Here is a 14,975-nt window from a genome sequence, read left to right as displayed (position 1 = left end):
GCAGTAGGGATGCAAAATTTCAAAAGGAAAAAAAATTCAAAAATTAAGTACTACTTTTTTTTCTTTCGAAATTTTGCACCCCTAGCACCATAGATCTTGGGGAGTACACATGCTCCATTTAAGGATTATGGAGGCCACTGTGCTTTTAGGAACCTTGAGTAATGCAGAAATTCTTTGGAACCTTGGCCAGATCTGTGCCTTGCCACAATTCTGTCTCTGAGCTCCTTGGGCAGTTCCTTTGAGCTCATGATTCTCATTTGGTCTGACATGCACTGTGAGCTGTGAGGTCTTATATAGACAGGTGTGTGCCTTTCTAAATCAAGTCCTGTCAGTTTAATTAAACACAGCTGGACTCCAATGAAGGAGTAGAACCATCTGAAGGAGGATCACAAGGAAATTAACTGCATGTGACTTAAATATGAGTGTCTGAGCAAAGGGTCTGAATACTTATGACCATGTGATATTTCAGTTTTTCTTTTTTAATAAATTTGCAAAAATTTCTACATTTCTGTTTTTTTGCAGTCAAGATGGGGTGCAGAGTGTACTTTAATGAGAAAAAAAATGAACTTTTTAGAATTTACCAAATGACTGCAATGAAACAAAGAGTGAAAAATTTAAAGGAGTCTGAATACTTTCCGTACCCACTGTAAATACACGTACAGAAAACTACCCACACACTGCACTAATTACTAACTATATATCTCACAGACATCTTTCTATCTATCTATCCTCTATCTTTGCACATCTAACACCAAAACATCTGTCATTTCTATTCTACATTCTATTCAAGTACATGTCACACACGGACGGCACACGGATTGTACACACGGATAGCCCCGGTACTGTTTTTTCCAGCACTGGAAATATTAGAACGTCTGAAGGAGATATAATATATATAGTTCTGTTACTGAGAAACCCAGAGAGACCTTAATGTTTTACAATCTGATTCCCATAAGCCGTGGCTAATGAGACTCTCATCCATGTTTAGGTCAAAATGTCATTGTGGAAACTGGCACATTACAAGAGATGTAGAAGAAAGCATTGCCCAGGAGAGAGGTAAAAGCCACTGATTAAAACAAGCAGTTACCGAGTGCTTGCCAAAGGTTAGTCTGAGATTAGATTTTTTTTCAATTAGCTGTGTTTGCAGCTTGGCCCCATTAAGTTGAATAAGGTTGCTCCACAATTCCAGTTGCAGCCCACTGACAAAGTGGCAGAACACAGGAGACCTTTTTTCCTAAATGCATCACTTTTTACTTATCGTATATATTTATTTTCCTTGGATTTTATTTTCTCTTGATTCACATACCTGAAGAAGATAAAACAGATGCTGGTATGCTTCCAGTTTCTTCCTTTTCTCTTTGCTGAGCCCTTTAATACCCTGCTTATCGACTGTCAGCATCTCTTCTACTTGCCCTTTGCTCTTCTTGTTCAGCTTCTTGCTGTGAGACACAACATCCTGCAGAGAGATACACAGATCTCTGTGTTTAGCAATATGCATGTACACAACATTAATTAAGTTCAGAGCGGACTTTCCCTGGTGAATGGTGCAGTTTTCCGTAAATTACACATTTCCTCTAATTAAAAAAATTCAACTTTTTATTTAAATTTTTTTCAACAACTTGTCACTTGTACGTTTCTCCAGCCTAAATATAAAGTTCCTCTATGCCAGGGATCAGCAATATACAGCATGACATATTTGTCTGGCATAGTGCTGCAGAGCCAGGACAATGTACAGTAAAATCCTCTATGTATCTGACCCATGTGGCCAGACCCTCACTGTTATAGGACTTTCATATTACATGGCACAATCAGTTCTTCAGATTTAATTATTCTAAGTTGGAAAACACACACAAGTTTGCCGACCCCTGATCTAGACAATGATTGGGTTACCTCTTCATACTAGGCCTGAATTTCAAGGGATTGTCCTTCGAGCTGCAAATAGGTCATTGTTTATGCTCATAAGAATTAAAATGATCTCGTTGGAGTAAATTTGAGGGCGTTCTTCTGAGGAATCGGGGGAGGTCGTTAAAAGGTCCAACAATTTAGGATTCAAATGCCTCCATACATTTAGAAGTTGCAAAGTCTAGAGTCCCAAAATCTTTCCTGCTGCCAACCTAAATTAAGGAGCCCTCGAAAGAGGTGGTGCAAGTACTCATGTAATGATTTTCAACCAATCACAAAATAGCAATATTACTTGTTTGTTCAAAAAAGCAGCCCCACACTTGGCCATTGGTTGTTTCTGGTATTGCAGTTCAGCTATATTGAGTAGAGTAAATGTGGTTACACATAACCTTCGGATCGGTGTGGCTTTGCTTTTGGAAGAAATCAGACACTTTTTTTCTAACCCTGGAAACCCCTTTTAGGAATCTGTGTTAGTATCCAATAATAATTATTTGCATTGACTTGACAATATAGGACAATATTTTGGAGACCAAGCTGTGAGGTGAAATTTGCTCATAATTGAAGTGCCAACAAAATTTTTATTTCGTAAAATGTCCTAATTACCTGTGTAATGATGTATAAATGTATTGCTATATTTACAGATTGCAGTCTTCTATGGTTTCCAGCGCCGCTCCAGTCACACGTGAGCACTCCTCTTCTGTGCCAGCTCGCACAGTGACCATTGTGTGTTGTGGAGCTACTTCCTTTGATATAAGTCTATGAGGCCTCGAACAAGGCTACATAGACTTACAAAGAGAAGGCGACTGCCGACTCACACAAACTACTGTGTGAGCAGCTTAGTCTGTTTGCAGGTCACGTGGGCAAGAAGAGGACTAGAGCAAAGCTGGAAACTGGAGAAATCGGTGATTAGTAAGTATATTAATAAACTTGCACATAAGTACATAGGTAATTTAAACAGTTTTTGAAATAAAAATTTTGTTGTGACATCTTTATGGCGTTACCAAATCAGTTGAGGACACCTCCTCCTCTGGGACATCAAACTCTTATAATTACTGTGGGATATGTAATCCTTTAAAAAGGGCCTTCATCTCCCTGTGTAATTTTTGTGGTTGACCAGGGCATGGAAAGTCACTATATACACCTCAGGCCCTGTTTAGAGTTGAGCAGACAGATTTTCAGGATCCTAGTTCAGCAGTAACGTGGGCAGTCCGTGGAAGCTCGATCAAAGCACTGCAAACTTCCAACTATCTGCCAGTATCATGGGCGAGTCTTCGGATTAGTAGACCCTGTGATGTAATGATGATGCAGCATGGCAAATGTCATGCCATAGTTATGGTGTTGCAAGGGGGGTAATAATCAGAAGAGACACCAAGAATGGTGGTAGGTGATAAAAAGTTCACAGGGCTTTGGTTGAGCTACCAATATACTAAAGAGATACAGTCATATGAAAAAGTTTGGGCACCCCTATTAATCTTAAGCTTAATGTTTTATAAAAATTGGTGTTTTTGCAACAGCTATTTCAGTTTGATATATGTAATAACTGTTGGACACAGTAATGTTTCTGCCTTGAAATGAGGTTTATTGTGCTAACAGAAAATGTGCAATCTGCATTCAAACAAAATTTGACCGCTGCATAAGTATGGGCACCCTTATCATTTTCTTGTTTTAAATACTCCTGCCTACTTTTTACTGACTTACTAAAGCACTTTTTTTGGTTTTGTAACCTCATTGAGCTTTGAACTTTATAGCCAGGTGTATGCAATCATGAGAAAAGCTACTTAAAGTGGCCACTTGCAAGTTGTTCTCCTGTTTGAATCTCCTCTGAAGAGTGGCATCATGGGCTCCTCAAAACAACTGTCAAATGATCTGAAAACAAAGATTATTCAACATAGTTGTTCAGGGGAAGGATACAAAAAGCTGTCTCAGAGATTTAACCTGTCAGTTCCACTGTGAGGAACATAGTAAGGAAATGGAAGAACATAGGGACAGTTCTTGTTAAGGCCAGAAGTGTCAGGACAAGAAAAACATCAGAAAGGCAGAGAAGAAGAATGGTGAGATCAGTCAAGGACAATCCTCAGACCACCTCCAGAAAGCTGCAGCATCAACTTGCTGCAGATGGTGTCATTGTGCATCGGTCAACTATACAACGCACTTTGCACAAGGAGAAGCTGTATGGGAGAATGATGCGAAAGAAGCCGTTTCTGCAAGTACGCACAAACAGAGTCGGCTGAGGTATGCAAAAGCACATTTGAAGAAGCCTATTTCTTTTTGGAAGAAGGTCCTGTGGACTGATGAAACCAAGATTGAGTTGTTTGGTCATACAAAAAGGCGTTATGCATGGTGGCAAAAAAACACAGCATTCCAAGAAAAACACTTGCTACCCACAGTAAAATTTGGTGGAGGTTCCATCATGCTTTGGGGCTGTGTGGTCAATGCCGGCACTGGGAATCTTGTTAAAGTTGAGGGACGCATGGATTCCACTCAGTATCAGCAGATTCTTGGCAATAGTGTTCAAGAATCAGTGATAAAGTTGAAGTTACGCAGTGGATGGATCTTTCAGCAAGACAATGATCCAAAACACCGCTCCAAATCTACTCAGGCATTCATGCAGAGGAACAATTACAATGTTCTGAAATGGCCATCCCAGTCCCCAGACCTGAATATCATTGAACATCTGTGGGATCATTTGAAGAGGCTGTCCATGCTCGGTGACCATCAAACTTAACTGAACTGGAATTGTTTTGTAAAGAGGAATGGTCAAAAATACCTTCATCCAGGATCCAGGAACTCATTAAAAGCTACAGGAAGCGACTAGAGGCTGTTATTTTTGCAAAAGGAGGATCTACTAAATATTAATGTCACTTTTCTGGTGAGGTGCCCATACTTATGCACCTGTCAAATTTTGTTTGAATGCAGATTGCACATTTTCTGTTAGTACAATAAACCTCATTTCAAGGCAGAAACATTACTGTATCCAACAGTTATTACATATATCAAACTGAAATAGCTGTTGCAAAAACACCAATTTTTATAAAACATTAAGCTTAAGATTAATAGGGGTGCCCAAACTTTTTCATATGACTGTATACAGCACTTGTGGTATAAACCTGAGGTGCCCAAAATAGGATTCCAACCCATAGTCAAAGTAAATGGAGAACTTGGCACTCAAGAGGTTGCAGTGAATGGTTACTTTGGTTGAGCTGCCACCATGGATACCAATGTGGTTGCTGGACCTGGGTGCTGCAAATTGTTTTGCTCAGTTTTGTTAGACACTATCTTGTGAGATGGCTACACTGACGTGGATAGGCCTTAAGTGAGTACAGCTTCTATGACATATCTAAATGCTATACAAATTCCTCTAATGGTTATACTTTATTTCTTGCTTTATTTCACTTTTATGTATAATAGGGCTGTACAGGATTGGAAAAAAAAACATGGGCACTTTCTTTCAAGGATGGTGCCACACTCACTTTAATAGAGCTCAACTGCAATACTAAATGCATGCTACAGACAGATGCGGCATTGTTTGTAGAAGGCGGCTCAGTTCACACATGGCAGGTGCTGGTAAGTACATAAAAAACGTGCCCCACGGCTACGTGGTTCTTTGCTGTCCTGGGGTCATAGATTGCTGCACAGCCAAGTGTGAACTAACTCAGGCAGGTTTTGCTAATCCTGTACAAACACTTTAACTACAAAAAATTAATGTAGCTTTCCAAATTTCTAAATATTGCGAGGCTAGGACATTTAACTACAACCTCCAGTACGCCTCTGTCAGACCAGTGGGTCCTGCAGGGTATATTTACAAGGGAAGGATGCATGGTTACACTTTTTCCGATGTTCTCAAGAAATATTTTAGGAGTGCCATCCTGTTTCCTGAATTTCTCAGAAATAAAAAAAAAATAAAATCCAATAACACTAACCTGGAGAGTGATCCTGTTTTTCACCAACAAGCCGATTTTAATATCCATGAGGCTGAGATCTTTTTCCAATTGTGCATTTGACCTAATCTTGGTGACTACTTCTTCTCTTAGTCTGGTCACTTCAAGCTCTTCTTGAAAGTCTAAATCACTTTGGTCCAAGAGATAGACAAACTTCCGAACGACGTTCAGGGGAGGGTTTTCTGAGCAAACTAATCATACAAAATAATAATAATTAAAAAATAAAAAAGTCAGAAACACACACTTAGCGGTCAAACTGAGGGCTTGGTCCATACGTTGCATTTTTGCCACGAAAAAAAAAACAAAAACGATTTATTATACCAAAATAAAGTAAGCAAAATAAATTTAGGACTGCCCTGAATAGGGTCACCGTGACGTGGTGGGATGGCTTTTACGTTTTTTTCAAAACTATGTTAACCAAGTACCCTATATTATTTACAAGCACTATTGCCATTTACTCATTTACTACAAGGTATTTACTTACTTTGTTTTTGTCTTGGGTTTTGTCTGTTTAGTGGCCAGTGTGAACATGCGCCTACACGCTGCATGCACATAAACTCTTATTCCAGTTCATCTCTTTAGGTTTTGAATGTACCATACCACCAAAGTGAATGAGTTTTTCCCTGCCCATAAAAAGAAATTGATGTGTCTGTTTTTTTGTTTTTTTTTTAAGCTGGAGAAACTGTTGTATTTGTTGTTATCATATTACAGTTCTCGTGAATACAGCTAATATTATATCAGGATTATAGGCTATATGGATGTATCACTTAAAATGAGAAATTTTTCAAGTGAAACTGAATTCTACTCGAATTGTACAATCAGTATTCTCCAGGATATTTTTTTTTCTAATTCGCTCCAAGTGAATTCAGCTAAAGATCATGATCCATTTTGCTGAATTAGTTCGGAGTGAATTAAAAAAAAAAAATCTGTACTCTGCAGAATATGGATTTTTGTAAACTTTGACTCTATTTTTGTAACATTTAATTCGCAGAGGATAACTTCGCTGCAAATCCAATTTCCTGGGAAAATCTTTGCAAATTGGTAAATTTGAATTTTGCCAGATTCGCTCATCTCTATTTAAAATCTTAATGATTTAATATGGTTCTCCAATTTCCCCTCAAAAATGTTGGCTGTCTGTGATTTCTCTAAATAGCCGTCTTGAAAAATAAAAATTCAAGTTGGCAACCCTTCTGCCCAGATGACTCTTCAAGAGTAATCAATATCCAGCATGTGCCATTTTAGAATTCCATTTTAAACTTTTTTCTGTAATGGACAATTTACACAGAAGAATCTTCAGAAACCTATTACTTTCAGGTTGATTGGCATAGTGACAGTTTATGGACTTAAAATATGGCAGCAGGTTCACTTTGCCTTCTTCTGTATCACATTCACAATCCATAGAAAACAAAATTCTGAGGACACTACTTAATAAGTCGGAATCACCCAAATCGCATGCTTAGAAAAATACCAACAATACAAGAGAAAGAAGTATGCAAAAAGTGATGGGATCACAAAATTAAGAAATAACTTTTATTATAACAAGGGGACAAATCAAAACAAAAATACTAAAAACATTTTAAAAAGCCAATAAGCTACTTGGAAACAGACTAAGTGCGTCCATATTAACACTGACACCTATCCTCATCTGCCTAGTGAATCATAATATATAGGATACACTACAGGAAAAATTCATGCACAGCATAACCGTAATGAATATACAATGATGGTAACAAAGAAAAATTAGTTCATCATAATAAAAACATCAGGAATAATGTCAACGATATGCAACCAGTATAAGTCTGTGCTGTCAGTAAGATGATGTTCAAACCAATGTAAGAATCGGTGCACACAAAGCATTATAAATCTAGATAAATCTAGGTCAAGACATGCTGCCATAATGATGACCATTAAAGTAAGAGATTTAAAAGAAGCAGGGAAAGAATGAAAGGGAAACCTGTGAATTGAGGCATATAAATATAAGACAAGGAAAGGACTCCATGCAAATTGCCACCTGCTTTGTGGCTTCCTCAGGGATAGAAGTCAGAAGAAGATGACTTCTACCCCTGAGGAAGCCATAAAGCAGGTGGCGATATGCGTGGGGTCTTTTCTTCATCTTATATTTCTAATTCTACCCCTGAGGAAGCCACAAAGCAGGTGGTGATACGTGTGGGGTCTTTTCCTCATCCTATATAGTTCTTTGTCTCAATTCCCAGGTAAGAATGAAAGGGAAACCTGTGAATTGAGGCAAATAAATATAAGACAAGGAAAGGACTCCATGCAAATTGCCACCTGCTTTGTGGCTTCCTCAGGGATAGAAGTCAGAAGAAGACTTCTATCCCTGAGGAAGCTACAAAACAGGTGGCAATACACGTGAGGTCCTTTCCTCATCTTATATTTCTTTGCCTCAATTCACAGGTTTCCCTTTCATTCTTAGGCTATATGCCCACGATGCAGAAATGCTCCGAATTTTTCCTGAGCGTTTCTGCATCTCCCTGGTAGAAAAAAACGCATGCGGATTTTACATGCATTTTTTCAGCCAGGGACAAGCGTTTGTCATGCGTTTTGCACATGCGATTTCGCACGCGGGTTGTCAAGCGCTTTCCAAGTGATTTTAGCATCACTTGGAAAAGTGCTTGACAACTTGGTCACACTATATAAATCCATGCAACCGGCATGGATTTTATATAGTGTGACCAAGTTAGTTAAAAAAAAAGAATAAAAATGGTAAAAAATAAAAAAAAACATATACTCACCTTCCGATGGCTCCCGGTGTCCTTCTCCGATGCGTCTGGTGTCCCCGGTGTCTCGCGGTGGTGTAAAAGGACCTTCCATGACGTCATTTAGTCATGCGACAGGTCACACACAGCCGGGGAGCCAAGACATACCGGATAGAAGACCGCGGGCCATCAGAAGGTGAGTATAATGTGTTTTTTTAATTCTTTTTTTTTTTTTTTTTTTTTTTAACAGGTACTATGGTACCCGGGTCTGGAGGAGAGTCTCCTCTTCTCCAGACCCGGGTACCATCCGCACATTGAATCGCTTAATATCCGCATGTGCACATGTAGTCATGCGGATATTAAGCGATTCAATGCAAGTCAATAGCGGCAAAAACGTTGCGATTCCGCAAAATAATTGGTAGTGCTGTGGATTTTTCCGCAATGATAATCCGCAGCGGAAATTTCTGCAGCATGTGCACAGCACATGCGGATTATCATTGGGGAACATAGCAGACCTACTAACAAGCGTTTTTTAAGCGTTTCATGCGGCGGAATTGCCGCTGCGGAAACACTTAAAAAACGCATAGTGGGCACACAGCCTTACCCGGCTTCTTTTAAATCTATTACTTTGATAGTCATCATTATGGCAACATGTCTTGACTTAGGTTTATAATGCTTTGCTTGCACTGATTTCTATATTGGTTTGCACATAATTTTACTGACAGTACAAACATATACTGGTTGCATATTGTTGACATTCATTTCTGATGTTTCGATATGGTGAACTCATTCATTTTGTTACCATCATTGTATATTCATTACGGTTATGCTGTGCATGAATTTTTCCTGTAGGGTATTCAGTATATTGTGATCCACTAGGCCGATGAGGATAGGTGTTAGTCTAATTATGGACACACCTAGTCTGGTTCTATGTAACCTATTAGCTTTTTAAAATGTTTTTAATATTTTTGTTTTGATTTATTGCCTTGTTATAATAAAGGTTATTTCTTAATTTGGTGATCCCATCACATTCACCATCTATGCTGCCACTGCTACTTACTTAATGTCCGGTAATCCTCCCTTGCTTTGTTGGCCTTCAGGAATGCTTGGATTTTAACTATTTCTTTTTCCTAAACAGAGAAAAGCAGCTGTTATTCTAACATCGTGATTTATGGTGCGTCTTCAGTCTTGTGATGATGAAATAACATACATGATCCTTGAAAAACTTCTGTCGCTTCTTGTATTCTCTTCTGGCTTTTATCATCCGGTACCAAGCCTGAATCTAAACGACACATTTACACACATCAGGAATAGGAATGGATAATTCATGAGTCTGATCATGTACTGTACGTTCTAAAGCACCAAAGATGGAACTCAACTCACAAGGTTCTCAAGGCAAGACTTAGGTGTTTGGCTTTCAACCTCATTACCTCAGAAAATCCTAACTGGCACCGAAAGGTCATGTGTGGCTGAATTTACTTTTACTTAATCTTAATGGGGATGTCTCCACATTTCCTCTGCAGTGGTTGGCAATACCAGACGATTACCAGGGGTTTCCAAAGATAAACCCCCCCAAGCAGCTAATTGTCAGACTGACTTCAAACTGAAAAGAGGGTGCCATGACTTTGGACTGTTTTTGATCCAAAAATAGGGTGTCATAATATTTTCTTTTTAGACTTAGGCCGGGTTCAGACAAGCAAGTTAAAATTTGTTTGATTTTCATCCATGTGCCATCATTTTACATCTGCATGACATCTGTGTGTCATCCCATGGAGCATTTGTGTTTAATACATCAACATTTTAATACAGTTTTATACGTCAATAATAAAAATGTATCCGTAAAAATCAGATGCACTATGGATGTCCCGATTGTTTTTGCAAACCCATAAACTTGAATGGGCGAGTCCCATCCAATATACAGAACAGAACAGACCATGCTGCCATTTTTCTCACACAGACATATTGAATTACATTGATCAGTGTGCTGGCTGATTTTAACTCAGACATCACACGTTCGTATAACATGTCTGTCTGAATGAGGCCTTAGACGGACTGAGTGATCTGCTGATGAGTGGGTACAGCTTCTAAAATCCCAAGATGCAGGGATAGTTGCCTAGGTCAACTATCTTCATAAGCCATAGCAAAGGTTGCTAACAGAGCAAAAGAGCCCCAGATCAGAGCCACAGTACTTAACGGGATTTTCTTCACAAGATCAATGACTTTTCTTGTTGTAATGGCATCAGATCGACAACCTTCTGATCGGTTTGCTTACTTCTTACTACACACAATTCATGTACATTACCAAAGCTAAAACAAAGCCAAAGACCAATAATAGATATAATAATAATGCGGGTGGAATTATCTATAACAAGAGATTTCAATTAAAGCATGGGACAGTTTCCATCCGAAACACGTAAAAAACTCTATTGTCTACAGCCAAGCCATCAGATACAATCGGATATGTTCCAACCCTATGGATAGAGACAAACACCTTGATGGCCTCAGAAAGACCTTTTTGAATCAGGGCTACCATCCAAGAACAATTGAGAACCAGATTACAAGAGCCACCAGAATATCAAGGAATCACCTCCTACATTACAGAACCAAACAAGAAAGCTACCGGGTGTCTCTAGTAGTCACCTACAATCCAAATTTGGAGGCGCTAAGGAGAGCTGCACGGAAACTACAACCTTTACTACAAAAAGATGCCCGATTACAATCTATATTTCCAGAACCCCCACTTCCGTGTTTCAGGCAGCCCCCAAATCTAAGAAGCATCATTGTCAGAAGCTCCTTGTCATCTCGACCAGCTACAGGTACCTTTCCTTGCAACCAGAAAAAATGTAAAACCTGTCCGTTTATAATAACCACAGACAAGATGAAGATCCCCAATTCACATCAGGACTACAAGATCCCAGGTACTTTCAGCTGTATCACATCTAATGTAGTGTACTTAATTATATGTACCAAATGTCCAGCTGGGTGTCTGTATGTAGGGAAGACAGGGCAAAAACTTAGGACAAGGATGAATCATCATCGCCACACAATAAAAGAAAAAAGAATAGATCTACCTGTAGCCAAGCATTTTTGTTCCCCTGATCACAGCATCAAAGACATGAAATTACTGGTATTAAAAGGTAACTTCAAATCTCAAAGAGAAAGGAGAATCTCGGAATATAAACTAATGGTGACCTTTGACACCTTCAGAGCAGGAATGAATGCGTCGCATGGATTTATGTCCTTCTACATCAACTAAGGAATGTGGCCATCAGACTTGTGGGGTCATCACAACACTGAACCAAACAATAAAACTTTCACAGTCCTTATCTATGAACTGCTAAAATATTTACAGCCAGAAATGTTTATCTCTGCTTTTCATCACCTGTATCATCTATTGCATTATTTCTGTGCCATATTGTGTATAAAAATGTCACTCTTCAGATTTTCGGTTATACAAGCCTGATGAAGAGGCCTGAGTAGTCTCGAAAGCTTGCAACCATTTACCATCTTTTCAGTTAGCCATTAAAAGGTATCAACCACTGAGGACTCTCGAATCAAAATATTTTAGTATTTTAGTCTGGAATTTTCCTCCATTCTTTTGAAGAGACAAATCCTGACAAAAGCTTTAAGGGTTTTACCACTTTATCTTTTTTTTTATTTTTTTTATCAATTGTGGACTTATATGTTAGTAATGGAAACAAACGTAAGTATTACAGGTTCTCCTCCTGTACTTGTTTGTGCAGCCTTCCTCACAGACTGCACAGTTCTCCTCTTCATGAAAAGGCAGCTGATGGAGGAGGGTGTGGCCAGACCCATCTCCTCTAATTGAAAATTTGCATGTGCAGTGTTCGTCAAAAGGAGATGGCTGATAAACATGTCTGGTTACATGTGGACAACCTCTTTAATGGTCCTTCGGAGAATCCAGGTAATTTCATCAAAGCTTTGAAAGTAGATATTGTAGGTCTTGTTTTTCTCCTTACTTATTGGAACATTTTTGTTGAACTTATTTGTTGTTTTAACCCAGTTTTACATTTTTGGATCACTAGTGACACGTGAGTTGCAGTAGGTATCAGCTGGTACCAGCATAGGGATCATAACAGACTTGCCTATTTTCCCTGAATGGAACATAATTCAGTTTCATCCATGAAACCATTAGGAAAGGTTTTAGCTTTGTGTTATTGGATTTTAATTACAATTTCATACCTTGACAATGCCGACAATGTTTCCTTGTAGTAGTTTTACTCTGTCTGTGTAGGATTTTCTCTGCTTGTATCCTTTCCAAGAGGACTGTTCAAAGATAATAAAGTAAAGTACATTATAAATAACCAAATATACTGTACAGGTAACACATGTCATATACCAGAGGTCGGGGGGTAAGTAACATTATTAAACCCCAATTCCACCTAAATAGGACCTGCAGACTCATGTTCCATCTGTTAGTAGATTACTTTTCTTTACTATTACTTAAGTTGGACAATGGGGAAAAATTATTGATTGCTTGGAACAGGACCATAAGAAAATGAAGGAAGGGTTTGAGAAAAAAACAGCAGCAACATGTAACATTTAGTTATTAGATTATATCAGTGTTGGACTTGAGTTCAGGGGCCCTACAGTAACACTGACACGAGGGCCCACTGTTCAGCCACCGGCAATATTACCTTCTATATAATAAACTTGATAGTTTTTTACATGAATAATGAGACATAGCATGGGCTTTCTGTGAGGTAAAACATTTCCCTGCCTGCTTAAAAACAAGCAGTAAATGTTTTACCTCATAGAAAGAATCAGCTGTGATCCCCTGCTGTCCTGTCTGTATACTCTTTTGCTTCCTCTCCTGCCCAGGAGATGTGGTATGAACAGACCATGTTCCTGTACGGTCAGACACAGACATTACACAGTACACAGCAGGGGCACATTTATAAGATTATTTCAGCACAGGAACATTTTTTTTTTAACCACATCCAATTGTGGAAATTATTATTATTCCAAGTTTAAAGCTATATAACTTTGATTTAATGTACCATGGCAGAAAGAGAACTAATTTTCTTATTTGCATTACCCTAGTCTTACCTGTATTTTAACAGCATATGGCTCTTGCTGGTTAAGATAAGCTTTTCTCTCCCGATATGCCCTCCTGGTCAGGTAACCCTTCATGTAAGCTTGCAGCACAGTAATCAGGTTTTCGTTTGCCATCCAGAGCTGTTCCCGGTTGTAATCAGAGGTAATTTTTCCACAAATGGCCTGAGAATAATTGTAACAAATTTTGTATAAAAAATGTATTAATTTCCTGCTAAACATGCAAAGTGTAACATAGGTCATTCGTTTTAATCAGTATTTAAACTTTTAATATGAGGACAATTCACATGTGACAGACACAAATAAAATAGAAAATCCAATAACAAAGGGCATCCTGCACCAGAGTTGGCCGGAAGTCTTTTCTGATAAAAACGAATTATGTAGCGGACGTAACTGAGGCTCTGAAACCTAATTTGGGGTCTACTTGATGTGCTATTGGACTTTTGCCTGATGGACATCTTATCTTCTTATTATGTGACAGCCAAATAATCTTTTGGCCATAAGCCATTCCCTGTGCTTAGCCAAGCTAAATATGCTTCTTATTTCTAGTGCGCTAGGAGATAAGGAGCTGCCAGATACGTCTGACGCCACTTATTTCAGAAGGGAAAAAATCCAACTTGTTATTTCTTGTTTCCTCTGATGGAAAAAAATAAGTTTTGTAGCTGCCATAAATATAAGATGAAATAACTGAATATGATAATGGACCTTTCTTTTCCATTATACAGCCACTAGCATAAATTGGTTTTCAATCTATTTTCCTACTAAACACAATTCCATATCAGCTTGAAAACAGATTACCAGATTTTTCGGACTATAAGACTCACTTTTTTCCTCCAAAATTTTGGAGGAAAGTGGGGAGTGCGTCTTATAGTCCAAATACTATATACCTGGCGGTGCGTGGTGGTGGGTGTGGGGGAGCGGCAGCGGGGAATCAGCATGGCACAGGAAGCAGCAGCCGCTTGCTGTAGCCTACGCTGTGCCCACTACTAAAGAAAATGAATATTCCCTGCTCTCCACGCCCATGGGAGTGAAGAGCCATGAATATTCATTTCTCTTAATAGCCGGCACACTGTACCGCAGCGCGGCTCCTGCTGCCACTCTGCGGTCAGTGTGCCTGCTATTAAAGCTCATGAATATTCCCTACAATCCACTCCCATGGGTTGAAGTGAATATCCATGGTCATTAATAGCAGGCACACTGACCACAGAGCGGCAGCAGGAGCCGCACTGCGGTACAGTGTGCGCGCTATTGAACAGACTGAATGGTCACTGCTCCCCACGCACAGAGTCCCGGCATGGGGAGCAGTGACTATTCCAGCACAGCGTCTCACACTGTGTGAGGG

The 14,975-nt window shown here is 39.1% G+C and overlaps 1 protein-coding gene across 4 annotated transcripts in view; it reads right to left on the bottom strand.

The window, feature by feature from the left end:
* The window catches only part of IQGAP2 (IQ motif containing GTPase activating protein 2), a 366,951-nt gene that overhangs the window by 40,683 nt on the left and 311,293 nt on the right, over positions 1 to 14,975 (bottom strand). For all 4 annotated transcript variants that reach the window (XM_073680151.1, XM_073680154.1, XM_073680153.1 and 1 more), the window contains 6 exons: positions 13,628 to 13,798; positions 12,761 to 12,844; positions 9,768 to 9,839; positions 9,618 to 9,687; positions 5,823 to 6,031; positions 1,307 to 1,456 (listed from right to left, as the gene is read on the bottom strand). In XM_073680151.1, the coding sequence (XP_073536252.1) occupies positions 1,307 to 1,456; positions 5,823 to 6,031; positions 9,618 to 9,687; positions 9,768 to 9,839; positions 12,761 to 12,844; positions 13,628 to 13,798 (756 nt within the window). The remainder of the gene's footprint in view (positions 1 to 1,306; positions 1,457 to 5,822; positions 6,032 to 9,617; positions 9,688 to 9,767; positions 9,840 to 12,760; positions 12,845 to 13,627; positions 13,799 to 14,975) is intronic.

The sequence above is a fragment of the Phyllobates terribilis genome, unplaced genomic scaffold (assembly GCF_046119375.1).
Source record: "Phyllobates terribilis strain yellow unplaced genomic scaffold, ASM4611937v1 Scaffold_1__5_contigs__length_1240528914, whole genome shotgun sequence".
Classification (NCBI taxonomy): Eukaryota; Metazoa; Chordata; class Amphibia; order Anura; family Dendrobatidae; genus Phyllobates; species Phyllobates terribilis.
The sequence above is the reverse complement of the archived record's forward strand: the minus strand, read 5'-3'. Positions and strand labels throughout refer to the sequence as shown.